The sequence below is a fragment of the Siniperca chuatsi genome, linkage group LG5 (assembly GCF_020085105.1).
Source record: "Siniperca chuatsi isolate FFG_IHB_CAS linkage group LG5, ASM2008510v1, whole genome shotgun sequence".
NCBI lineage: Eukaryota > Metazoa > Chordata > Actinopteri > Centrarchiformes > Sinipercidae > Siniperca > Siniperca chuatsi.
The window spans coordinates 13,662,725-13,688,846 of record NC_058046.1 but is presented as its reverse complement, the minus strand read 5'-3'; the positions used below and the strand labels follow the sequence as shown (position 1 = coordinate 13,688,846).

General features: G+C 43.5%; 1 protein-coding gene across 4 annotated transcripts in view; it reads right to left on the bottom strand.

Annotated features, from left to right (window-relative positions):
* Window positions 1–1,204: 1,204 nt before the first annotated feature.
* LOC122876658 (tetratricopeptide repeat protein 28-like) overlaps window positions 1,205–26,122 on the bottom strand; it is a 166,036-nt gene continuing 141,118 nt past the window's right edge. For 3 of the 4 annotated variants that reach the window (XM_044197252.1, XM_044197254.1, XM_044197257.1), the window contains 17 exons: window positions 24,547–25,070; window positions 19,291–19,400; window positions 16,303–16,432; window positions 15,984–16,202; window positions 13,905–14,064; window positions 11,778–11,918; window positions 8,609–8,753; window positions 8,137–8,316; window positions 7,404–7,948; window positions 6,859–7,106; window positions 6,634–6,758; window positions 6,304–6,535; window positions 5,961–6,037; window positions 4,883–4,906; window positions 3,931–4,060; window positions 3,714–3,821; window positions 1,205–3,559 (listed from right to left, as the gene is read on the bottom strand). In XM_044197252.1, coding sequence (XP_044053187.1) covers window positions 1,944–3,559; window positions 3,714–3,821; window positions 3,931–4,060; window positions 4,883–4,906; window positions 5,961–6,037; window positions 6,304–6,535; window positions 6,634–6,758; window positions 6,859–7,106; window positions 7,404–7,948; window positions 8,137–8,316; window positions 8,609–8,753; window positions 11,778–11,918; window positions 13,905–14,064; window positions 15,984–16,202; window positions 16,303–16,432; window positions 19,291–19,400; window positions 24,547–25,070 — 4,714 coding nt within the window. In that variant the 3' untranslated portion in view covers window positions 1,205–1,943. The remainder of the gene's footprint in view (window positions 3,560–3,713; window positions 3,822–3,930; window positions 4,061–4,882; window positions 4,907–5,960; window positions 6,038–6,303; window positions 6,536–6,633; window positions 6,759–6,858; window positions 7,107–7,403; window positions 7,949–8,136; window positions 8,317–8,608; window positions 8,754–11,777; window positions 11,919–13,904; window positions 14,065–15,983; window positions 16,203–16,302; window positions 16,433–19,290; window positions 19,401–24,546; window positions 25,071–26,122) is intronic. The other variant, XM_044197253.1, reaches the window with a different exon arrangement.

Below are 26,122 nucleotides of genomic sequence, written 5' to 3'. Positions count from 1 at the left end.
GCAGTGGTTCCAAACACTGTTTTGCTGGTGACCCCTTAAAATGAAGCTAGGTCTACTTGTGCCCCCCCATAACCTTAGTGTGGCCATTAATAATGAGCAGCTCAACCAAAGAGTGATTTTTCCTTCTCAGATAGCCTAATGTATATAGATCTATCTAGATAGCTAGATAGATAGCTAGATAGATAGATATCAGGCAGCAGAAACCCGAGGATGATGATGAAGAGGAGGATGAACCATCATAGAGAGACAAGCCCCTGTACAGCATGTACCATAGACAGATAGAAGAAGTGGCTGATATCAAGAAATCCTACCAGTGGCTGGAAAAGGCTGGACCAAAGGACACAGAAGCACCAAAGTACTAATCACTGCAGCACAAGAACAGATCAATAGAGGCTGGGGTTTTCTACCACACCAGACAGGACCCCAGGTGCAGACTGTGCAAAGATGCCCCTGAGACAGTTCAGCACATAATAGCAGGGTGTAAGATGCAGGCAGCAACAGCATACATGGAACGCCATAACCAAGTGGCTGGCATAGTGTACAGGAACATCTGCCATGAGTATGGGCTGGAAGTCCCAAGGTCAAAATGGAAGACACCTCCTAAGGTAGTTGAGAATGACTGAGCTAAGATCCTGTGGGACTTCCAGATCCAGACGGACAAACTGGTGATGGCTAACCAACCAGACATCGTGATGATTGACAAACAGCAGAAGAAGGCAGTGGTGATACATGTAGCAATCCCAAGCGACAGCAACATCAAGAAGAAGAAACACGAGAAGCTTGAAAAATACAAGTGCTGAAAGAGGAGCTAGAAAAGATGTGGAGAGTAAAAGCAACAGTGGTGCCAGTGGTAATCGGAGCAGTGGGGGCTGTGACCCCCAAAACTGGGAGAGTGGCTCCAGCAGATTCCAGGTACAACATCTGAAGTCTCTGTCCAGAAGAGTGCAGTCCTAGGAACAGCTAAGATACTGCGCAGAGCCCTCAAACTCCCAGGCCTCTGGTAGAGGACCCAAGCTTGAGGATGACACATACCGCCTAACTGTGAGAGGGGGATTTTTTTATATATAGATAAACATATATATATATATATATATATATATATATATATATATATATATATATATATATATATATATATAAAATATATATATATATATATATATATATATATATATATATATATAAAAGTCAGAATACAAGAAAGCAAACATGATGTTTTTATTGAAACAATTTACTGATAAATGACAGATGGTTGTCATGAAACTTTCATGTTTAATCTCAAAAAATCATGGGCTAAAAAGTCATACATGGTACTTAACATTGAATAGCAAGAGAATCCATGCTTCAGAGCAGACACTCAATTCACAAAGAAATCAGGCAAAGTGCCCTTTTGATTTCAATAAAAAATATTAAATCTTTTTTTCCAACTCTATCCATCTTTACATGGTACAGGTTTGTTCACTTTTTTAATAATATAAAAACGCTTAATACTGATTGTAAAACACTGGAATTAATTTACAAAACATAATAATAATTATTATAATATTAATAACAATAACAAACAATAATAACAATAACCATTAAATTTAAAAACAAAAAATAGAATGGATTAAATCAGTCATAGCTGTTGCATCTTGGCCCACACAAACAGCAAAGTTTTGGGGGAAAAATACCAAATGGCATTTACATCTACCTGACACACAGTTACACACAAACACAGTATCAGGTCACTGAGTATTTCTCTTTGCCATTTACAGTGTTATGGGCACAAAGACAAGACACTCTCTAAAGCATTCATATGCCTCTGCAGGATCACACTCACTGACCATTCAAATCCTTCAGTCAAGCTTGGTGGACCAACAGTGGTCCTCAAAAAGTGCCCTTCTCCTCCAGCACATAGGATAGTAAATGATAGATTAAAGTATAGGACCGTTTTAAATGTCTCAGCATTTAGAGGAAGGGAAAAATCTTCCAGGCGACAGGAACTTGTATCCATTGCCAGCAGGTAGTCGGATAGAACGAGCACCAGGGCTACTGCTTGTGGAAATAGTAGGTGATGGGGCCACTTTTCTGGGGTTGGAGCAGTGGTGTCCATTGGAAGAGTTCTTACTGCCCCTATCTAGTGACTGCAGCCCCAGCTCCCGCAGCTCCAGGCTGTCTTGGGTATCATTAGGGGAGCAACGGCGTGGGGAGAGGTTCAGAAGGCTTAGTACATCCCTACTAGCAGAAGCAAGGGGCCCAGAAGCGCTGTGGACAGCTTTGACAGGACCTAGATGTTGCTGTTGCTGGGCTGCTGCAGCATTAGCCCAAAAGGTCTTCAGATTGTGGATAGCTTGGACTTTTTCATCAATGACCCCTCTTCTTAGACGGTCCAAGTCTGGGGCATCAGCCGATGTAGAGCAGGCAGAGCCTGTAGAGGAGTAGGACAGGGCAGGGGATGGAGCACTACCAGCCGGAGACTGATGACCAGAACTGGGAGACACATTACTTGGAGAACGGGAGATGTGGCCGCTGTATGGGGAGCTTGGGTATTTTAATTTGAACTGTGCATGGCTGTCCAGAGTGGGCGAAGGATGGCTGCCCTCCTTTTGGGAAGACTCAGAGACTGCAGGACTATTGTAGCCAGAGCTTATCTTCTGCAGTGAAGAGGAACGAGAGGGAGGTTTGGGTCTTGGGGAAGACTGAGCTCGGCTACTCGCACTGCTGTTAGGACGGCTGAATGCGCTAGTCTCAGAAGAGCGGAAGGCGCTGCTCCGAGCTGAGGTTCCTCCAGCTGTTCCACCGTCAGCCCCAGCCCGCTGAAGACTACCCACAGCTCGTAGATGGCTCTGAGTCTCCTCCAGAATCTTCTGGGCCAGCTCCTGAGGATCCAGAGGGACAGTTTTTTCTTCCTGAGACTTGACAGTACTGTCCGTCTCGGTACTGGACTGGTCCGATTCACCTGTATCTGAGCTGCTCACCTTACCCACCTTCTGGAATGGTGAGTTTGGGCTGGGCACCAGGCATGTTTTGACAGGGGATGTGGGGGTGCTGACACTGCCCCTTGATGATACTGATACAGTGTAACCTCTCCCTGCTCCTGTGCTGGACCCACCAACAACTCCCCTGCCTCCACGGTGGTGACGCTGGCTGTGGCCTGGTGGCAGAGGCAGAGAGTCGCAGTGACTTCCCAGTGGCTCGCTGCTGATAATGGAAAAGCCCTCATATTCCTCCTCGTCCCCTCGGGCTCCTGCCACTGCAGCAGCTGCCCCATGAGGAGAGGAGCGACTACGGGGAACATGAGGGTGTTTGTGGACAGAGTAGTGTGCTGTGGCCCCACTGCGTTGCCGATGACCAAGATAATCACACTCTGACTTGGAAGCAAAGCTCATGGAAGAGGCTACAGAGCTGAGGCTATAGACAGAGATGGCGTCTGATGCCTGATTGTCCAGGCAAGGGGGAGAGAAGGGAAGGGTTGAGTATCCCATGGGCAGGGGGTTGGACACAGACTGGGCTGAAGCTAGAGACTCAAGGGAAGATGAGCTGTCCAGGCTCAGACGCTTGGGCAGTTCTGTGGAGTCTGAAGAAAGAGAAGACGAGAAAAGGAAAAAATGTGACACCTGATGAAAACAATGTTAAATGCACATTCTGGATAACTCCAATGTACAGTCCAGTGACTGAAAATATTAAGAACAGAAATGATACAAAGAACATGAGCAATTAAGTATGCTTACCAAACAGTGCCAGCAGAGACTGGAGAGCAAAGTGCAAGGTGCGGCGGTTGGCTAGCTTGCCTGTCTTGAGCACCACTTCTTCTTGGCCGACCTCACATAAGTCAAATCCTGCAAACACACAAAAGGACAACAGTTGTAACTTCTAAATTTGACAATGTGTCCGTGAGTCCACAGGGACACATGCATCGACAGTTTCCTTACGTAATAGTTGACTCACCAAGAGCAGCCAGAAATTCATGGCATCCTGGCAGCCTCCATAGCTGCACACTAATGGACACCTGAATGGGCAGGAGGGAGAAATCCTGTTCTTTCTCGCCTGTCTGGAGTTGGACTAGCACCTGGTGGAGCTGGAGAAGAAGAGTAAGAAGACAAATAGGATGAATGTAGAATATGAGTACAAGAATACAATAATGGTGAATTGTACCGCAGATGTGATTAATGGTTGAAATTACAATTTCAATTCTATCAAGAACTTAAATTATCCAAGTGTAAAGTTATTTAGTTCCTTGCGCTCAATTTCATCTATTTAAGTTCCCTAATATAATGGCAGCCACATCTTATTGTGGAACTACTGTAAAAAGATTTTATGGAGTAGGTATGAATCTGTTTCTTAACATGTTTGAGTCCTATGCATGAGTACTCAGGGCAACAGAACATCTGCAGCGAAGCAGAGTCTAATAGGGTTTCGGCTTTGTGGGGGTTTACTGGTGCCCTGGGAGCACACTTGCCTGTTTTGTTTGGGGATTACTTGGCTTGGAACAGAGACACCTTTGTCAACTTGACGTAACTGTGCAAAAGTAGAAACATGCCTCTTCTCCTCCCTTCATTCTTCATGATTATGAGAGGTTTGTTTTTACATCATAGCTTTATCCCTTCTACCACCCTGAAACATTCCTCTGACCTGTAATGAGGTAATCCCTACGATCTGACTGCAATGGAACTAGCAATGGAAAAATTATGAGCAAGACAACACAGTAAGTGTTTGCTCAGCTACACTTTATGCATGCAAATGCTAAACAGCATAAAAAAAACAACAAAACCAATCATTACATTATCATGCAGCTTCTACACATGAAGGTGGTGTTTTAGAAATTTAGCAGGACAGAAGGTGAAGAGTGGAGGAACAGGGTAGAATGCGATGGAGTGCAGGTAGGTGAAGGCACACTTACCATTGCCACCATATTTTTAACAGCCTTCAGACCGCATGTTAGGGGGGAGAGGAGGGGAGAGAGAATATGCTTTTAATTGCATGCACACAGGCCATTCACAAAAGGCACACGGGTTCAGGTCAACAAGACGGATAATAGCAACACGTAACAGAAGTGTTTAATATATTTGTTTGAGTTTGATGAAATCAGCTTACATAGATTAGGTTGAGCAGATTTCATGTTCTGTGCATTAAGACCAGTATTAGCAGTATGAGGCAACAAAAACTAATCACCAACTACCTGAATAGTCTTTCACTGCAAGCATGTGATAGCCACATGTTACATGCAAACAGGGATAAACCTCTGCTGCATAAGATTAATTCTCTGGTGTCACAAGCTTGGGTGCAAGAGAACAGGATTGTATTTAAGACTTTGTACTTGAAGGACTGCTAGTTAGGCCTCTACGTAGCATTTCAATGCTGATTAAGCTGCAGCTTGAGTTGCCAGTGCATTAGCGTGTATCCAGTCCTGACGTAACTAAGTTATGCAATGATATATCCCTGATATTCTCTTCTAGCTAGAACCTCATGGTACAAAGGCCAAGGCGTGTAAAAGTTTCAGAGAAAGTGAGAGGGACTGCCTTAATAGTTCTTAAGGGAAGACGCTACAGGCAAAAAACATTGTTTATTCATGCACTGGTCAAGTTTGAGATTTTGGGCTTCCGTACCATCTTCTTTCAGACTAGTGGAAAGAAAACAATACACATTTAGATGTTTATTTTAGTACACTTTGTCTATTTGCGTCTGTAGATTTCTCCTAAATTCACCAAAAGTTAACATTAGATAATGCCTCATTTGTATATTTAAACATAAAATTTCAGAAAACTTGAAGTACAAAAAATAATTGTCTTAAGGTAAGTAATCACCTGGTGAAGTTTTATGGTAATATCTAGTAGTAAATTTTTTTTTACCCTATTCACCTGTAGTGTCTCCACTTAACACTAAATAATAGCAATGGTATTTGTCATTTGAGCCAAGACTAATTTGGTGCACTAGATTTAAAAATCCAGAAGCATTTGTTCAGAGCTGCAGGGGCCTACCCGGTTGATGAGCTGCTCTCCTGCCTCTGAAGCTGTGATGAGTTTGCACAAAGCCTGGAGAGCTGGCGGCGGCAGGCCTGAGGGATGGGATCAAAGGAAGTTCTTCATTATTCATACACAATACACGTTCTTTATACCCAAAACTAAGTAGCACTATGACTAAACAGGTGATATATGGAGTGATATGAAATATTACAAACACAAAGGACAGAACTAGATGTTGCATGTGGAAAATGATGTTAAAAAAAAATCACATAAAATACATAACCACCAAATTAGTAAAACATTGGACTAATTCTGATTCTTATTTAACTGTGATGTAGAGCTTGTCTCAGGTGCATACCCAGTAGTGATTGTAAAGTGGTGCTGCACTGCTGGAGCCTGTCTCCTGGATCAGCAGTTGGAAAGAAGACGGCAGCAGTGATACCGGTGCCTGCAGAGTCAAGACGGAAGCCCACAGCTGTCAACAGCGCCTGCCAACCAGGGACACCCCCCACCTTGTTCTCCACACTTTGCTGGGAAGTATACATGGAGTTACGCTGGCCATTCTGTATCCTCTGAAGAGACTTTTCCACCTGCATGGACCAGGGAAGTGCTGCATCAGTATATTTGTGTGTCTTTGGTTGTGACATTTTGTGTAGCAAGTTAGTCCTTGCGTGTCTCCGTGTCTCACCAGGTGGAGTAAAACTCTCAGAGCATCACGCGCTCGATCTGGATACTGTAGAATCTCTGCCAAAGCTTGGCCAATGAGGGAAGATGGGCTGTTAAGTTTGACATCATTGCCAATCAGCATGTATCCTGGACAGAAAAAAAATGCAATAAAAAGAGCTCCATTACAAGGTCTTCCTTTTTAGTATGAGAATGTAGAATTAATACATAAGTGAATAATATCTCTAACCTGCCCAGTTGGAGGGGTGCGAGTACTGCTTGCTGCTCTGGACAGTCTTCATGGCGTCTGCCAGTGCTGCACTAGCCTTGGTTCCATTAAGCAGGGCAGTGTAGAAGGCATGGACAAAAACTTTGGAGGCTGCGACAGGGACAGGCCACAAAGACACGAGAGCACACTGAGCCCCAGCAGCCAGGAAGGCCCTGGTCAATCCCACGACACCATCTGCTGTCACTTTGCTGCTGGACTCCTGGTACGACCTGTAGTCACAATGACACACAAGCGTATACCTGAATTAGGAAGCTATCAAATATTTAATAGCATAACATTTTAAGCATTTATTGTCTTTCTAGGCTATGTTATCCCATTCTCATCAGTTACATTACAATTTCTTTTTTAGTACTGCACTGTATATAATGCCTTTCATGTCTGTAAATCCTAGTTTTTGACATACAATAACCTAATTACTCCCTTACGACTTGAAAAATAAAATATCAGGACCTAAATTAACATAGAGACTATTATTTAAATTTGTTCCCTTTAACCAGCCAACCTACCCCAGAACCACCAGCTTGACAGGCAACCTCAGGTCCAATATATCTGCAGCTGTGAGCAGGAACTCCTGGAGAGGCGGACTGTCACAGATGCTCTCCACGTCACTGCTGTCATCCTGCATGTGGAGAGACTCTGGGATGGTGTAGCCACTTCCAATGGAGCCCTTCCTGCCTCGACCACTGCTCCCTCTCCTCCCCCCTGCACCTCTCCCCACTGTTCCCACTCCCACACTGGCACTTGCCCCACCAGGCACACCCTCAGGGTTTGGGGTGAGCACCAGAGCTGCCAGTTTCCAGGAAATGTGGGTGGCAAAGTGGGCACACTCAGCCTGTGTGAGGGCACTCATCACCCTTTCCTTGGTGGCAGCAGAGCCAGCCAGGGGTTGGCAGCCCAGCAGCTCAGCCACCATTAAAGCCTCCTCCTCTGCAGAGGGCATGGGTCCCCACAGCCAGCGGTCCATCACAGGTGAGGGCAGTCTAGGGTTCCCCACCACTGCTGCCATTGAGACACCACCACATGGAGCTGGTCCAGGGCGCCGGGAGTGAGCCTAGGAGCACAACAACATAGGTTACATTGTAGCTCTACAATCTAAAGATAGTAGTTCAGTAAAATGTCAAAGATGACTTTATAGTATCTTGAAAAAGTAGAATCTGTGGCCATAAAAGTCCTATAGTTTTTATAGGAGTTTCAAATAGAATGCCATTATTTTTCAGTCATCTGAATGAGAAGCTCAACCTTTGCATTGGATCCAAGGCCATGGATGGATGGAACAGCGATAAGGCTGAAACGCTCATATAGGTATTCATTAGAAGAGCTTCCTTTCAGCAGGGCGAAGGGGATGAGGTATAGTTCTCCCTCCAGCACCATCACCAGTTGTCTGTGTCTGCCAACAGGTCCACTGGAGTGCATCAAGCCCTGTCAGACAAAATGATTAGTATGAAAATAAGACGGTGTAGTCCCTCATTTGTCCAGGAGTGTTCTATCCGGAAGGTTGGGAGCCGAAACGTCTTGATTCTGAAAACAGTGTCCAGATGACTACGACTGAAACCTTTTCTACGATAGTATGAAAATACACAAATACAAAATACTATTCAATTTGTTGTGCTTTTGATTTCTGTTTCTCGCAATTGCATTTTCTCTCACGCTCTTCTCTCTACCACACAACTACATCAATAGGCAGGCAATGGCCCATAGAAGTAGTACTCACCCCCTCCATAGGTGCAATGAGCAAATCATAAAGTGCCCGGAGTGGAGGCTTTCCGAGGTTGCTGGACCGACGAGGCAGGGAAGAGTTACCATCTTTGGCAGGTGACATGGTGTTACTGAACAGGCTGGTCATACTCTGGCAACTCCTGCACAAGCACAACACAAAATAATGCTGTTTTCATTTTGTACATCATACTTTTATGCTGCAGACCCAAGACAGTTTTAGGTACAACATCATGCATTTACAGTAAGTGCCAAAAATATGTGCATGGTCAACAACTCCTTCTTCAGTTTTCTTTAAGTTACAAAATTACCTTCCTTCCCCCAGATCTACAGAAATTCAAGATAGTATAATTAGTAGGCGATGCTTTAGTCCCCATGAATGTCCTTGAGTCAGTACCAATATCAGGTATAATCTGATATTATTCTACATAACAACAGTGCACATTTAGCTTAAACAGTCCTAAGAAAACTATGGTTGCTTTTGTAACCTTAATAAGGTCAACAGAAGGTTTGTAACTGAAAATACTGTATAGTAAAGTCTCAATTAGAAAAAATGTATAGTCTGTGCTAAGATTATAAAGTGTATTGCATGCAAACAGGGATCTCATGCATCAAACTGTCCATCAACATCAAACCATCCTGCTTCAATTAAAGAGCTTTGCAGATGTGTTGGGAATGTGGCTAATGGGTCCATGTCTAGCTCACAGCATAGTGTTACATCAGATATGGCTCTATCAAAACGCAAACTCTGCCACTGTAGTTTCTGTGAGTTTGTGTGCGGTAGCAGTACAAAGCTGCTGCAGAGGAGAGCGAGCCAACACACTCGAGCATAGAGGCCCATCTTTCCTTTTTCTAACATGCTCACTGTCAGATCTAAGTCACACTGAGTAAGAGGCAGATGAAGGCAGGCGAGGCCTGGATCTCCATTGTGATGTGAGGTAATCCCTACGTGAACACACATATAGAATTTCACATGACATGAGGCAATACCACAAATATTATGTCGATATGTAAAGGTCCACTAGATGGTAGTGTTGCACTGTGGTAATCTAGAGCTTACAGAAACAAGAAGTAGAGTTGAATGTGATCAGCTTCACAGTCAATGTGATCAGTCAGAATCACCACCAGAGGGGGAGAAGAGAGGGGCTCATCCCATCTTTACAGGGACCTACTCTACATGCAATCAATACTCATTGCTTCCACTTGATGAACGATGAGATTGTGGGTGTCTTCATTGCACTGCCAATGACTATTTCACAGTACTTTGAGTCTCTGAAACAAACAGAAATGAGGTAACAGCCCTGTGTGTTTGAGGCATGTCTGCTGTGTGATGGAAGTGACAGCAACCTGCTCAGGCAGAGACACACAACATACTGAGAACTGTGCTAATGGTGGCCATGGGGTTAGAAGCCTTTGGTGCTGTAGGCACACAGGGCCGAGCTTTATGGCCGTACTTGTCACTACTCTCCATCTGTTCCACCAGTTTCTTCCGGGCCGCAGCCAACAGACATCTATCCTGCCCTTCTGGTAGCCCCAGGCCACTGGCTTCCCTCCAGCCTCCCAACACTCTGTCTCTCTCCCAGGCCTTGGCATGAGCTTCCATGGGAAAGCAAACAATCGTTTGTTAGCCTGACAGGAAGAATGAGAGAGTAGACCAGGGATAAGCCAAGAGAAGGTGAGTGTCAAGTGTAGAGGGAAACAGTGAAAAGAAAAGACTAAAAGCAGTGAGGCTGAAGGTGAAGACTGCATTCAGTGGCTGCCTAGTTTGGGCAGCAGCTGAAAGAAACACCCTTAAGTGTGATCTGAGAGGTGATACAAAGGTAGACAAGTTAGCCTCAATATAACACACTTAAGCTTTTCATACTGACCTAATTTCCAGCTGTGATATAAATTATTGCTTCAGCTAGTGGCCACTCAGTTCTTCTGATGCAGGCATCGTGCTCTACCAGTTTTCTACCTGCTTCTTTACTGACAACTTCATCGAGATCCTCAAAAAATCTCATTATGCTATCATTGTGCATTAAAACGTATTCAATTACACACCGAGGGGATTAGACACAAGGAGACTTACATTATCACCTTCCCATAGTAATCCTTCCAAGCTCCCTGGTGAAGATTACATCTCAGTGTTAAAATAGGGCAGTCGATGATAATACCAAATGAAGACATCACACCAAGAAGCACAGATCTTTTAATGCTGAGTATACTGTTCTTGTACCTATTTTGATTTAAATGTCATTCAGTTTCAGAGTTTTATATTTTTTCTCCTTCCTTAATTATGAGTAATTCTGGAAATACTGCAGTCTTCATACCACTAATAATCTAAATCTTAACATGTTAGGGAAAAATTATAGGGGGAAATGAAGTCAAAGAGAGCCCTTGAAAAGAGCATACATGTACATCAAACATCAAACCCCAAGATGTATGACTTGAAATGACAATGAGGTTTTCTTAATTTTCTCTTGCTTTAACATTGTGATAGACGATAGGCTCCTAAGCATGAGGAGCTTTATAATTTAGTTTTTTGAGGTCCAAAAGAATGAGCGGATTATTACCGGCAGCCCATTAAAGGGGCTTAATGAGCACCGAGACTCAATTAAAGCTGGAATTGCCCTCTCATCAAAGAGCAGCTCAACTGTGGATGAGGACAAGGAAATATGACCCAGACACACACACATGCACACCACAATCTATTGCTATACATTACCAATCAGCCCAATGTATATTAATACTTTGCATAGTGGTATTAAATAATACTCTGAACGATACACTGGCAGACTCACTGAAAAATCCACAGTGATAAATCTGTACAACAAACACAAACAGGGCAAACATCTTAAAACCAGTGTGTCTGTGTCTGGTATGCACATACACACACACACACACACACACACAAGGCCCCATCAGAGTAGGCTTTAGCAGCTTGGCTCTACTCAGTCTATTTAATAAGGAGGATTCACATGCTGCCTCTGCGCTGGCCAAACAATGGAGAAAAGACTCCTTTCACAGATGAGCCACAATACCCGCGAATCTCCTTACCCAAGCAGATATTTTTAATCTTTTTTTTTTTTTTTTTTTTTTTTTTTAGGAAAAGTGGGTCTAAGTAGTGCTTGTTGATTAAGGCTGTTTCTCAGTAAGAGTGCAGGTGATTTACACAAATCTCTTACCTGTTGAACAGGTTGTTTCTGGACACCATGCGCAGGAAGCCTGTTGGATCAGTGACTGAGTTAAGCTTGTTGTTGAGCTCCTCAAATTGTTGGTCCAACAAATCTCCTGCCTCGCTCTCTGTCTCACTGCTCGAACATCCTCTGAAAGAGAGAGAGAGATGGAGTGAGAGACATGTACAGCCACTGAAATGTTGGCAAGAAAAAGGCACTTCAGCAAAGTAGACAATACACAGACTTATATTGTTTCTCTGCGGATAAATCAACTACACACACTCCCGATCTGCCCGACATACACACTGTTCAACCCACATACACTTGGCCTTATTTTCCAGTCTTGGTCCAAGACCCTGATGGTAAGCATAGTTAAATCCTTTCATAATAATGTTGGTGAGGCTGATCAAATCAGTGGGGAGTCAACCACCCCCACCCCACAATCACTACCTCGCCACCACTCTCCCACATCTCCCCCTTCATGCCTGAACCTCTCCTCTGATGCACCCAGATCATGTAACTCTTATGTCATTCTTGCTCTCACAGCAGTGGAGTGAGAACTTACACCATGGGATCTCTCATCATCTTATGCTCCCACTACCACCACCACCATTTTTTTGGAAATCCTTGCATTGCATCTAATTTGAGAATCATTCTCCTGGGGTGTACATACTGACAGGCCTATGTGGACTGAAGAAATGTTGGATGCAGACTACAGAGCAATTTTAAAGATGATACACAAACACTTCATATGTTTATACTTAGATGTCTACTGCCACAAAGGGTGTATCCTCCCCTCTCTATATCATCCCTTTTTTTACACACATATGCTCTCCCCATTTTTCTCCATCCCATTCATTTTCCCTCTCCACTCATTTCAGAGGGCTGCCTCCTTTTCTCTCTACTCTGGAGAATGAATGCTGGTAAGTGGTGTCATATGTGCCCATCCAGGCGCAGTGGCGTGTGTGCAGCTTCCCATTGGAGTAGTAAATGAGCTGGTAATGGGGCAGGAGGGCCAGGCTGTTAGGGTGGCGGAGGCTGGCACTGGGTGGACCAGCTGGGCACTATGGATCAAAAACCAACTAGAGAAACTATGATAACGTTAAACGCTGTGGAGACCCACGGATGTCAATGGGCATTTTAGCTGTCAATATATCACGCCACATTTTCCATCTCCTCCTGCAGAGTCCCTCTGGCTACATCCCCTGTTGTCTGGTCTTTAACCACAAGTCTTTGCTTTTTTTACTTTTACTCCATTGATTTTACCACTGCATTTGAACCTTCTTCCCATTCTTCCTCATTCTCTCAGTGAATCCCATTCTCTCTTCCTTTACTTGTCAGGTTCGATGTTTGTTAGGTGGGTTCAACAGTCTGGCTATACAAAGATCCATTATTCCGTCTCATTTATTCCCACTGGGGAGAGATTGGAGTACTTTAGGAAGGTGGTGGAGGCCTGTCATCAAAAAGTGCAATGGGGCAGAATAACACTGTTTTACACAGACACACACACACACCTTCTGAATGATAAAATAACCCTTCCTCAGCTAACTCTAGGGATAAAATTGTCAAGTTTTGGTTTAAGTGTTAATCTTTGTTTTTTGTTTGGGCTACATTTTTGATGATACAAAATTATCAGTTATGTTGTTTTTACACATCCTTCTGATGATTGGTTAACAAGAGCTTTCCAAAGAGCACTTATTAATCAAACAGTTTTGATTGGACCATAATGGAGGCAACAAAGTCCTTTGTATGCAAAGAAAAAAAATCATTACATCACAAATTCTTGATTCATCAAAATTTCTCAAAAGCAGATGTCAAGAACTCAAGCATGGAGTAATAGGAAAAGACATGGGGCTTGTTAGGATTGAACACCAAAAAATCATTCCATGCTGCTAGTTGTGTCACTATGAAAAATGTTGAATTAAATGATTTATATTACATGGGGGGCAGAGGAGGGATTGTTAAAAGTCAGTGGTGGCATTACTGCATGAAAATCTTTTGCATGCTATAACAAGCAACAAGCTTGTGCAAACATTCTAACAATTACTCCTAAATAAGTATGTTGTGATATGGATAATGAGCTAACAAACAGAATGAAGAATGTTCATTTCATTGTGACAGCTGTAAATATCTCACCTGCTGTAATAAGACTCTACTCCCAGAGCCTCACGGGCACTGGCAATGTGCTGCTCCAATGAGGAGCCGCAGACCACCCCACTGTTGCCTCCCTCCTGGAACTCTGACCCTCCTTCTGATACGCCCTCACCCAGGTACACTTCATGAAACTTCAGGATGCCTGTAGAAAGAGAAGGAAGGGCTAATATAACAAAAAATAAATGAAACTATTTTCCACAGCTCTTTTCTGATACGTTTGTATTACTCGGTCAAGATAGGAGATAATATTGGATCATTTCAACTGAAAGCTGTGAAGTAGTAGTTCATCTGTGGAGAAAAATGAATAAAACAAATAATGTTCAATAAAAGATAAGAGTAGGCTGCCTGTGCCATCTGCTGCCCACCGTGAGAGCTCAGCTGAGTCTTGAGCAGGAACATTAGAGGGAGGTGGTAAAGAACACACTGGGAGAGTGTGTGTGTGTGTGCATGTGTGTGGGCGTGTCAGTGCTGTATAAGTGGATGTGCTTGCATGCATGTTTTGTATTCAATGCATTTGAATGGACAGTATATTCAGGTGTATATATGTGTGTGTGTGTGTGTGTGCACATTCAGGTCTATAAAATGTCACAGAATTTACACTACTGAAGTAATTAGGACCATAGTAGCCCTTTTTACTGACAGCAGACTCTTTAGAGCAGGACATGTTTGTGTGCCAGCTGGATGCCAGGGAATGCCAGGAAGTGACAGACAGGCGATTAGTGAGCAAGTGGCTCCCTCTTAGCCTGGGGCAAAATTCAGCGCTTTGAAGATCTCCACTGGTCCCTGTAGTATTCCTACCCTCCGTATGACTAGTGCTGGTGGGTCAAGTTCATCTGGTTGCCTGGGAGCTGGATTTGATCAAATGTTTAGGCTTGGCGGCACGGGACATGGGTCATGGCTCTCATTTCCTCTCTTTACAGCAGAGAGCAGAAGAGAGCCAAAGAACAACTAACAGTATGGCAGCCACAGGAGTTGTGTGACATGCACTGCAGTTCACCTGCAGCTTTGCCTCTTCTCTTTGTGAAACTGGAATTTCACGAGTCATATAAACAAGCTGCATCTTACTCCCCCTGCCTGTGTTGGTGTTACTCTGTGTCTCAACAAAAGAGGCAGAAATGGAGAAGTACACAAAGAAAAAAGAATAGCAAAGGCAGAAACAGAAAAACAAAGGAGACAGGATGAAAAGAGACAGAGAAATTATGTTTTGATTTGGTGCAACAGCTAAGTGTTTTCCTGTTGGCATGTGCGAAGATGTTGTCAATGTTGTTTGGCTGTGTCACTTTCAATTAGCATGGTTCATTGGCAGATGCCTTCTGGGGTGAGAAGCAAAGCAGGGGACAAATCCTGACAGCAGAGTGGCAGGTGGCACTGCCGCTTGGTGTTAAAGTTGGCCTACTTAACCCTGCAGCTGAAAAGTAGCTACAGCCTCTAGACCTTTTATCCGCTTTGATTTGAACAAGCAAGTGTGTGTGTATATTTTTGTGTAGGTTCTTTCACCTGTGTAGTTGTTACAGCTTTAAAATATGTACAAGAAAGCTGCTCAATACAGACAGAAAAGATCTGAGCTATTTATGTCCATATATTTATGTGTTACATATTTGTAAATATTTCGGTCCATCCCTACAATTACACGAGAATTGATTGCTTTAGCATTTAGCATTCATCAAGGAACTTTTGTGTTTGAATATGTGAGGTATACTGTATATGTGCTGTGTGTAATATTTCACAGGGAATAGAACAACTTTGAAGGAGAAGGTTTGTAGCTTACATGTGTTGAACAAAGGAGAAATACAAGTAGGCTCAGGAGTTATTGGCCAAAGTATAAAGTTGCCAGGCATAGTATCATCATATAGTCAACTAGTATAATTTATTTTACCTGAGTAAAAGGGGAAATTTGAAACCACTCCAAATTTGATTGTTCAAGCATATATGGTCTCAGACAGTGGAGAGAATGTTTTAAGGTAGAAAACAATAACAAGACAGACAGACATGATAGGATTTCAGCACCCCAATAAAACAATTTACAATCTGAGCAGTAGGCCAAGCAGAGTCAGTCCTTACCTGCTCCTGGTGCCAGCAGCCAGCTGTACAGGTAACCTGCAGCCATGGAGAAATAAAGCACCAAAGCCCTCTGGCTGTTGACGGTGTCCAAGATGTGCTCCACTGTTACTGGGGTGTAGGGGTCTGAGTCCTGCTGCCCTGTCTGCCTCTCCACCAAGAGGTCAGCAAAGGCTCGTGTACGACCCCGCTCTGCCACTGCCAGAGCCTCATCATGGTGGCCTGTGGTAATTAGAGTGATTAATAGGCAAATGCTAAAACCTAAACAAATTGGAACCTGACAGCATGAAGTAGTATATATGAGAAGTGTCTATGGGCATACCTAGGCTGACAAGGACCCTTTGGAGTGCCTGGTAGCAAGAGGTTTGCAGGTCAAACAGGGAGAGTTTATAGTCTGTGCTGTGCTGGGCTTCATGGCGGATGGTCTCAAACAGTGCAGATGCTCGGTAGAGCTGAGGATAAACAACAACAACGATAATCAGATATTTTCAGATATCCTTGGCTTGTTAAAGTAAAACTATGACATCACACTTGGATTCAGTGATTATTGAGGGTCAAGGGTGGTTTAAAATTTTTAAAAGTAAGACACTATGGATACCACCAAATCGTGTACCACTATGCATGTATGATTAGACTTTTGAAGAAAAAGGATGATGGCCACTAGATGGTAGCATCCCACCTCACTGGTCATCACTGATGAGCCCTGCTTCCTTCCAATTCTGCTTCTCTCTCAACAAAGGAAAGTACTGTAATGTAGCCTGATGAATCACCATCCAACACAAGTAAACCTCTCTTTAGCTCTTATTTGCCTGGACATGGGAAAGGGCAATGAGAAGCTAAACCATTACCAGGGCATCTTGGACAGACAGCGTCCAAGGAAATAAATGCTTCGTGAACTCAATAGGCCTGTCTGTGTTATTGGACCTTTCTATTCAGTGCCAGACATTGAATTGAGAGAGGGAGAGAGAGACAATGGAGAGGTGGGGTGGCAAGCAGTGTTGCACATTGGCTAAGCAGAGCTAGCCAGGAGTGCTGATTCATGGGAGCCTTTATTGATTTCCTATTTCTGCGCCTATAGCAGCCCTGTAGGATGACTGGGACTGCTATAGAGCCACTCTCCAGGAGTCTGGGGCTAGCAGAGAGGGTAAAGCACTCTGTTCACACTGCTTGACTATAGTTCATTTGAGACAAAGAGCTGCAGTGGAGAAAATGGTTGGTGTGGATGAAAAGGATTCTGTCAGCACTATGGGTTTTCGTAGGAGAAAGAAAGACAGAAAGAGAGAAAGAGAGAAAGCGAGAAAGCCTGAGCACACATATATGCATACACTTTAGCTCGTCTGGCGTATCCCAAGGTCATGCAGAAAAAGTGTGTCAGAGGGAGTGAAGGGGGAGAGTAGAGATCATCACAGAATCTATGAGCTCTGCTGCATTAGTGCTAGTAGACGGAGCTGCTAGTCTCGCTGATTTTGCTGATAGGGCCATGAGCGGATTGCTGCAGCGCTAGTTTAATCTGTTAGGCTTGCAGACATCCCTTTAAGAGTGAAACTAATTTCTCACAGCGCCTTTCCTCTGGCCTGACCCCTGCTGGCACAGATGAAAGGGAAACAATCCCAAATGTGCTGCGTCCGCAGTGACTTGCTTGGCTGTGGTACAGGTAAAATCTGCTACATTCTTCAGCTGCTATGCATTCAGATAGCACTCTCATGTTTTACTGTCACTGACACTAACATGGCTTTTATCTGACATGTTAAGTGAATGTCAATGTCATGCTGAATCGGTAACGTGAGCTGAGCTTGATACACAGACACCTCTAATGATTTTTGTAAAATAACCTCCCTGGGGAACTCTCATCCTCTGTGACAGATGATATCGGAGGGAAAAAAGCTTAATCTACAATAGACCACTGACATTTAAGTAAACATGAATTTATTGTATAATATTTATGAATGGAAGCGCGTGAAATAGCTGATTAGAATCAGGACACGTCAATCTGTGTGTCACAGTGAACACTGGGATCGCAGCTAGGGTGTTCAACTACATTTGGGTTTAAATATATAGAGAATGAGGAACATGAGGTCAAGTCCTTTCATTCCACACCTATGGATGCTTTATGAATTTCAATACAAGCCTATACAAATGAGGTTTAAAGTAGGTCAGGGTATTTACCAAGGTCATCTGCAGCAACAGGCCAGCTCATAAATAACCATTTGATCTATACTCTGAGGACAACAGGGTCCTTTCCCAGCACCAGTTCACCCTGGGGGCTACAAGCTGACAGGGGGGGAACAAATCTTAACATTACTGATATGGTATATGTGGTATATGTGGGCAAAGCACTGGATCTCTGTAAGTTGCAGCACAATGTGAAAATGCACTACTAAGGTCTTAAGATCAAGCGTTAATCTGGAAAGCAAACATGCAGCGGAAAATATGCTGCACTGGCTTGTTAGAATAATATTTTGCTTTAATTGAATACAAATTCCTCAATATGACTCATGAGCCTCTGCTCTAGTCACCACCTTGGTTCAGTCGTTCTTTCCCAACTCTTGTTACAGATAATTGCAAACAGACAAAGTTACTTTTTGAAAAGTATGATGCAGGACAGAAAAACAAAGCTATCTGGGTCACATAGATGTACGTAGTGTGCGTGTATCATAACAGAAATGTTTTGGACTAGATTTTGAAAATGAAAGCAGCTGAATAACATCCCTACAGACACACGTGACAGCCACTTCTGTTGGCTGACTGTTCACAGACTTGTATGTGGATACACAAGCTAAGAAAATCTTGAGCTGTGGTGTGTGGACAGACTGTAAAGAGAGATGTTAAGGGGATATTCCATGCTTGCCAGATGGGCAGCGGGCTGAAGAGGACTGAGTGCGTGTGTGATGCGGAGGCTCGGGACTCCTGAGACCATGCACATAGATATAAAAAATCTTCAGTCATCTGTCCCTGTCTGCTGAGATGACAGCATTTACTGGCTCAACAGACTCCCCAGCATATTGCCAGCAACTGTGTTCAAGCTCTATAGCCACCTCTCCTTTTTCTTCTTCTGTTGTTCTCTCTCCTCTGGGCTCTTTCTTTCACCATAAGGGCATTACTGAAAACGTATATTTCACACTCCATGTCTTTGTACATCTACTTCCCTCTCTCATTTGTAATCTTTGCCAACCGACAGATGTGTGCTTATTAGAGGTCAGTTTTAACTACAGGAGAGTCCAGATGGAGGAGAGGAGAGGAGAGGAAAGGAGAGGAGAATTGAGTCAAGGTGAGTCGAAGCAAGAAGAGGAAGGAACAGGAGATACTTTACCTGATGTTGGGCCTCCTCCAGATTCCCACTGGCCCACAGAGAGAGCCCCAGACGATGGCGGATCTTCGCCTCGTCCTCACGTCGAGCCAGCTGCTCTGCAAGCCGCAGGCCTGTCAGAAGGGGAGGAAACGGGAGCAGATGAGACAGAGAGGAGAGGGAGAGGAGAGTAAAAATTATTCAGAGCAGGCAGACTCTTAGGTATCTTTCAGAGTAACAGATGTAAGCATAGCGTGGTACTGATGTTCTGACAGCGAACAGGTTTGGATATTTGGCCTCAGCGATAAGATGCTGCTCTCACTGGGACTAAAACGCACACACACACTTCTGCCATAGAGGGAGGCTGTTGGAGCACTAATCGGACTGCATAGCAATCAATGCTAAGGATTGACTGGCTGAGCAAACATAAACACACGCTTAATGCTTGCGTAAAAGGAGCCAAACAATATCATGAAGACGCCTACAAATATTTGCAAACACACTGATGAGCTAATAACAGACTGTATGCAAACTCACAGCGCAGTCTACTTAGTGATATTTTGTTACAGAGACTTTCAGAGGAAGCCAGGGGAGGTTTGAATGTGGATGTGCACGTGTGTGTGTGTGTGTGTGTGTGTGTGTGTGTGTGTGTATTTAGGTGTGCCTGTGTCAGATCACCTGGCGAGCGCGCAGTTTGTTTTTCACTTCCAATCCCTCAAGCAGTGAGACGTATGTCACATCTTTGCATGTGTCCTCAGTCTGCCTGCTGAGTAGTTGGTTCTGCCCAATTAATGAGATGAAAATGCCACTCCATAGTGGACAATGATGGAAAGAAAAAAAACGACAGCTGCTGGGCTACATATCACCCACAAGGTGTTAAATGCACAGCATGCAGTCTGCAGTTTGCAATAGGCTATTGCTCAGGCACAGTCTCACTTAACGCGGGTTCTGTATTTGTCTGTTCTCTCCACTCGCTTGTGTGTTGAGGGGTCTAAACATGCTTTTGGTCAAAGCGAGGAGAAAATGGGCCAAGCCACCCTCGTCCGAGTCTACTTTTCTCAGCATTCCTGGAAAACAGTCTGTGGCTGGACCAGATAAGCCAAGAACAGAGAGCGTGACCCAAAACAGCCAGCCTATTCCGTAAGACCCAGCACACCACGCAACTTAGACTTCATGGCTCCTCCATGGCCACGCTAGCCGGCAGCCTTTGAAGCCTGCAACAGTCTCCCCTCTTGCCTTATCTTTCCACACACCCTCCTTCTGTGTGCCTGCTTGCCTTCTTCCCCCATGCATCTGCTGTGCTCCCCTCTCTCTCTCTACCTCCCGTATTCATTTTCTCATCTCTGTGCCTCTGTCTCTGGCCCCCCTCTGCTCTCGCTACCTGTTTCATCTTGACTTCGGTGGCAGTGCTTGCAGGTACTCTGCACTGCTTAGGGCTCATTAGGCGCTGGAGCAAGAGAGAGGAAACAGATCTAAATTATCCTTTTCATTCTCTGACAGCCTCACCCCTCACTCATCTCAACTCCAGCTCTGAGCCTTTCATCTGCAAGCACACGCACACACACGCACACACACACACAAAGCCTTTCTTTCTCTGAGCTGCTCTGTGATAGTTCTTTATGATCAAGCCTGAATGTCAACCAACTCTATGTTTTCTTTATTCTCCAGTTGACAGTGAAATAATACATGTGAATTATGACTCATGCCGATCTCTGTCTTTCCCCTCCGCCCGCCTGCCATTCTCTTTCTTTCTCTCCATCCCTCCTTCCTTTCCTCCCTAACTCTCTCATTCCCTCTGTTCTCCCGCTCTGTATCATTCAGTGTCTGTCACTGTCACCGTGCGTGCCTTTGGTGTACCCCGCAGGCACAGTCACGTAGCAGCGGCTGACATGAGGATGTGGCCGTGGCTGGCTGCACCCTGAAGAGCAACTAGAGAACACTTTAAAGGCTGCTTGACAGCTGGGTGAGAGATTCTCTGCAGCCCCTGAGGCCCACGCACCTCTGGCTTCAGACACAAGCTTTACGTGCAGACACCACATACATGCGTTGGAACAAGGGAACGAAATCTCATGTACTGTAGAACTGTGAGGTGCGTTGTGCCGCAAAACAAAATACCCTGGCACATGCGCACTCATGACACATGACAACACAATACCCTTTGATCATGACCACATGCGGAAAAGAACAGTGTGTCATAAACTCTTTTTTTTAAAAATACATTTTTGGAGACATTTTCACGATACAAACTCTCCACTGCTGTGTCTCCCTCTTCTCCATTATGAAGTTAACACCAAAATCTACCTATTCTGTGTAAAAAAAAAAAAAATCTTCCACAGACCTCTGACATGTGGTCAAAAAGCTGAGGATGATGGGGATTGTGATACCCATATCAAATTCAACCTACATAAACACATTTCTACAATTATGCACACTAGTACTAAGACAGCACTGGCATTTACATTAAGTTGAGAACTAAATATTGGTATTTGTGAAAGCTTGCTTAATAATTTATGAGATAATGGAAAGCTAGGCTAATTCATTTTTCTGCTTTTCAGATGTTAATTACTAAAATATATGTTGAGATGAAAGATCTTGTCTGTTCTGTATGGAGAGAAATTAGACTCAAAATGGTCACAAATATGTATTACATGATCTACAAATGAAAAATAAGATTTACAAATGTGTACAACAATTTGTGCGTAATTTTGGGTTGTCACAAATGTGTGTTCCAATCCAAACAAATCCCAAGCAATTTGAACACATGTAAAACAGTTTCACAAATGCACAAATGCTTGTTCCCCCGTTGGAATGTTTTCCCCTCCTGTTAGAACTGTATTTCCCCTCTAATTTCTCCCCATGTTTCTGTGCCTAAGAAGTAATAAAATATAGGAACAAAATAGACACAACAACAGTTGAAAGCAAGTATATCAGCAGCTCACTATGCGACTAGTCAGTCAAACCCCTACTGATACTTTAACACCAACCAACATTCAAGATTTATAGCATACAAATAGTAACACTGAAAACTGTGAGGGGTCTACATATGATGATGAAAGGTCCGGACATTTCACACCGAGATACTTATCATCCAACTGCATTTAGTTTTATATGCCTCCTGACAAGCTGTTCAAAGGTCTACCAACATGAATTTGTTTTATTAGAATTCCTGAGTCAATTCTATTATAGTGCTTATAAAGAATGTATAACACTGTATAAAATCTTATGTTATCCATTTATATACACATGATTAAGACCCCTTTCTTACAGATTATACAAATTTCATATAAGCATATGCTTATACTATACAGGTGTGCTTTGTGTATGAGAGTTTATTATCCCATACGTGTTATGTTTTTCACATACAAAACATATTAATAACAAACTAGTATAATATACTATATATATATAATCTTGTATGAAATCCATAGGAAAGCAGCAATAAACATGTAAGCAAAGATACAAAAAATGTTTTGTTCATATACAAATGATAGAAATTCTACATTTTACAACATTACAACAAGTTACATTCTATTGGATTTTCGTCATAAAGGTATATACTGCATTTTCCATTTTTGTTTTTTATTCACAATCTGCATAAATCAATATACCATATATAATTTTTCCAGGTTCAAATATTAAGCTTCAGGTAAATTTCTACCAAAAACTGCCTTTGCAGGTTAATACTGTTATTCCATTAATAGTTGTTCCATAAACGAAGCGTGGAGAAACTGTAATGCCTCCATTAGTCGCTACAATGACGGCATTGATTTAATGACACTGTTGTGTTAATCATTGAAAAGTGCATCTTGTTGTGAAATGCCTCTTTTGTTTAAGATTGAGACAGCGATGTCCAATGTCCTTTAATGTAAAATTACAGGAAGATAACTTGGGGAGTAGTGTGAACACTTGACGTGACAGAAATTATGTCTGCCTATCAGCAGTTAATCGATATCTTCATGTGTCTTCCACTGTAGCCTTATCATTCTGTATTACAGTGCAACACAGAATAACCATCAGACACACAAACACGCACACACACACACGCGTATATATAAAAACACACACACTGATTTGGAGGTCACATATTGTCAACAGTATCTGCACTAGTTTGGAGCTGCCTTTCTATCCCTCCTTCCAATTAATCTTTTTCGGTAAACAAAAACAAAAAACAAGCAGAATGAAGAATAAAAAAACATAAAACTAGCAGTAAGAATAGAAAAAAAAATGAAAAACTGAAGGGAAAAAAACCTTGCCAACTTTTCGGTCTGGGTAGGTTGGCCAGAAATAATTGGCTGTCAAGGATAGTGAAGGCACTGTTCTTTTTCACAGCCAGACTGAGGAACAATACAAGGACAGTGTGGGGGACAACAGGAGGACAGGGTGGAGACAGAATGGCCTGTCGCCTTTGTTTCCATTAAAGCTCAACAAGCAGGCCTGCCGAGGGTGTATGGGTCATTGCAGGCCCAGCTAACTCTAATAAAGCAGACGAGGAGGAGGAGGAGGAGAGATAGAGGAGATGCATTCCTGTTCCCTTGCATTCACTCCCTGCAGGGTGAAATATACAACTGTCCTCTTACACAAGCTGCATTTTTCTTGGATTCAAACAGGGTTTGGGTCGTAACACAGTGGGTGTGCCTGAGCATGAGGTCTGTCAATGGGCACGGGTGAGGTTGGTGCTGTGGACACTCAGCTCACATCCATGGATGCTTCCACTTATCAAGTCCTTGGTGACAAACGCTTCCTGCACTGTCACAGACATTATGAATTTTTGAGGGGCCAAGCTGCAGGTTTTTATTGCACCATAATCTGCAGGGGACAATGAAGCGTTAGAGGCAGGCGTCTGTCAGCCACTGTGTGAAAATATCCTTTGGCAGCTCACTACAAAGAACCCTCTGAGAAAAGTAGATATAGAGGTGTGAAGAACAGCTAGCAGTAAACAGGAAAAATGCCTTGCCGTGCATCCTGATAGGTTTGCACAGACATACACACATAAATGCTGGTATACCTATACAGCACAGAAGCCAACACAGATGCATAATACGCACACAAAATCCCCCTTGTGCACTTATAACACATAAGCACAAAAGCCCAAACACACACACACACACACACACACACACACACACACACACGCACACACGCACACAGCCTAATAAAAATGTGGCAAAGGCTTAGCAACAAATAGGCTCTGAATTTCATATTCATGAATTCACAAACTCTAAGCCTATCAGCTCAGGCAACAAAGGCAATCCTCTCTCCTGTTCCCCCTGACTCACTCACCTTCCTGCAGGTACATGACAGCCTGTGAGTAGTTTTGTAGTGCGTGGTGTGTTCTCCCCAGGCTGCCATAGGCCAGTGTCTTGGCAGCCAAGTCATTAGTCTGAGCCGCCACACTTAGGTGCTGTTCCTGGAACACGACTGCCCGCTCGTAGTTTCCAAGTGACTCGTAGGTAAGGCCTAAGTTCCCGTAGGCGCGGGCCTGGCGTGTGGGGCTGCCCGCTTCCTCTGCACTCTCCAGGTCACTTTGGTGGCATCGCAGGGCTGTCTCATACTCTCCCATAGCTTGATATACAGCACCCAAACCGCAGCTTGCATCACCCTCCAGTAGTCTGTCCTGGGTGTCACGGGCAATGGCCAGCTGACGCTCCAGACAAGAGATAGCCTGCTCGTAATTGCCCAGCTGACTGTGCAGTGCACCCAGTTCACCGTAGGCCTGAGCCTTCCCTCCACACTCCCCCAGCTCATGAGCCACTACTAACCGCTTCTCAAAACACACCAGCGACTGCTGTAGGTTTCCCATAGCCCTGCAGGTAAAGACAGAAATCCAATGAGTGTCAGAGCGAAGCAGATTAGGAGTGAGATATGGGAGATAAGAAACCAACAAGACAACCTAAAAGAAATTGGAATTTTCTGTTCAAACTGAACAAATACTGAGATATCTTTCAAGCCCACAACACTCAAAATAGATCTATCTATCTGCTTATCTGCTTATCTCATATCTAGGGGAAACTATATTCTTGATAAACAGATACATATCTATTCTCTTGTAACAGAACAAGGAGTGCACATTGCATTTTCTTTTGTAAAGCACCAGATAATTTCAGTTTTGGTGTAAATGAAATATAGATTTAGATGTCCAACACACTGCTGATAGCTGCTGATGTGGACAGACTAAAATGTGTGTGGAAGGCTATATGAGAAATGTCTGAGCACTGATACAAAATTTAAAATTTTGCTTGTGTTTGAAGGGTAACACTGTTTACCATCCTTTAATACGAGATGGGTCATCTATCAAAGGATCCTCACTTCCATCCTCTTGTGTATGTCTGACAGAGTGGCATTCATCCCATCTCCTCATTTTATTCGCCTTCAAAGAGACTTTATTCACATTCTCAGGCATACCAACAATTGCCGGATGCCGGTTCAAATGGAGCATTAAAAGAATAAAAGCCTTCAGCTTAATTAATGTTGTGTGATAATGTATGTGCTTGACTAAAAGCTGTTAGAAGATGAGAAGGGTGTGTGTCTGATGTCTATTATTCCCCTCTGAACTTATGCATGGCTAATACTGCTGTGTGTGATTGCTGTGGTGCCATGCTGATGACGCACAATAAGAAGAAAATCATCTCCGAAATGAGGATTTCAGCAAGCCTTTCCTGTTTTATTTTGCAGTGTAGTCTCCTAGGATGCTATCAGCTCTTTGACGCTTAAGGAGAAATAGAAGGGAGAAGAGACACAAGATGTAAGAGGTTGCTTCCCCTTCATTTCAGACGTCTATGTGCCAAAGCCTCTTTGCATACAGATAAGGCCAGGGCCACTAGGCTGCTGCTGAGACAGCTAGCACCAGGCTCACATC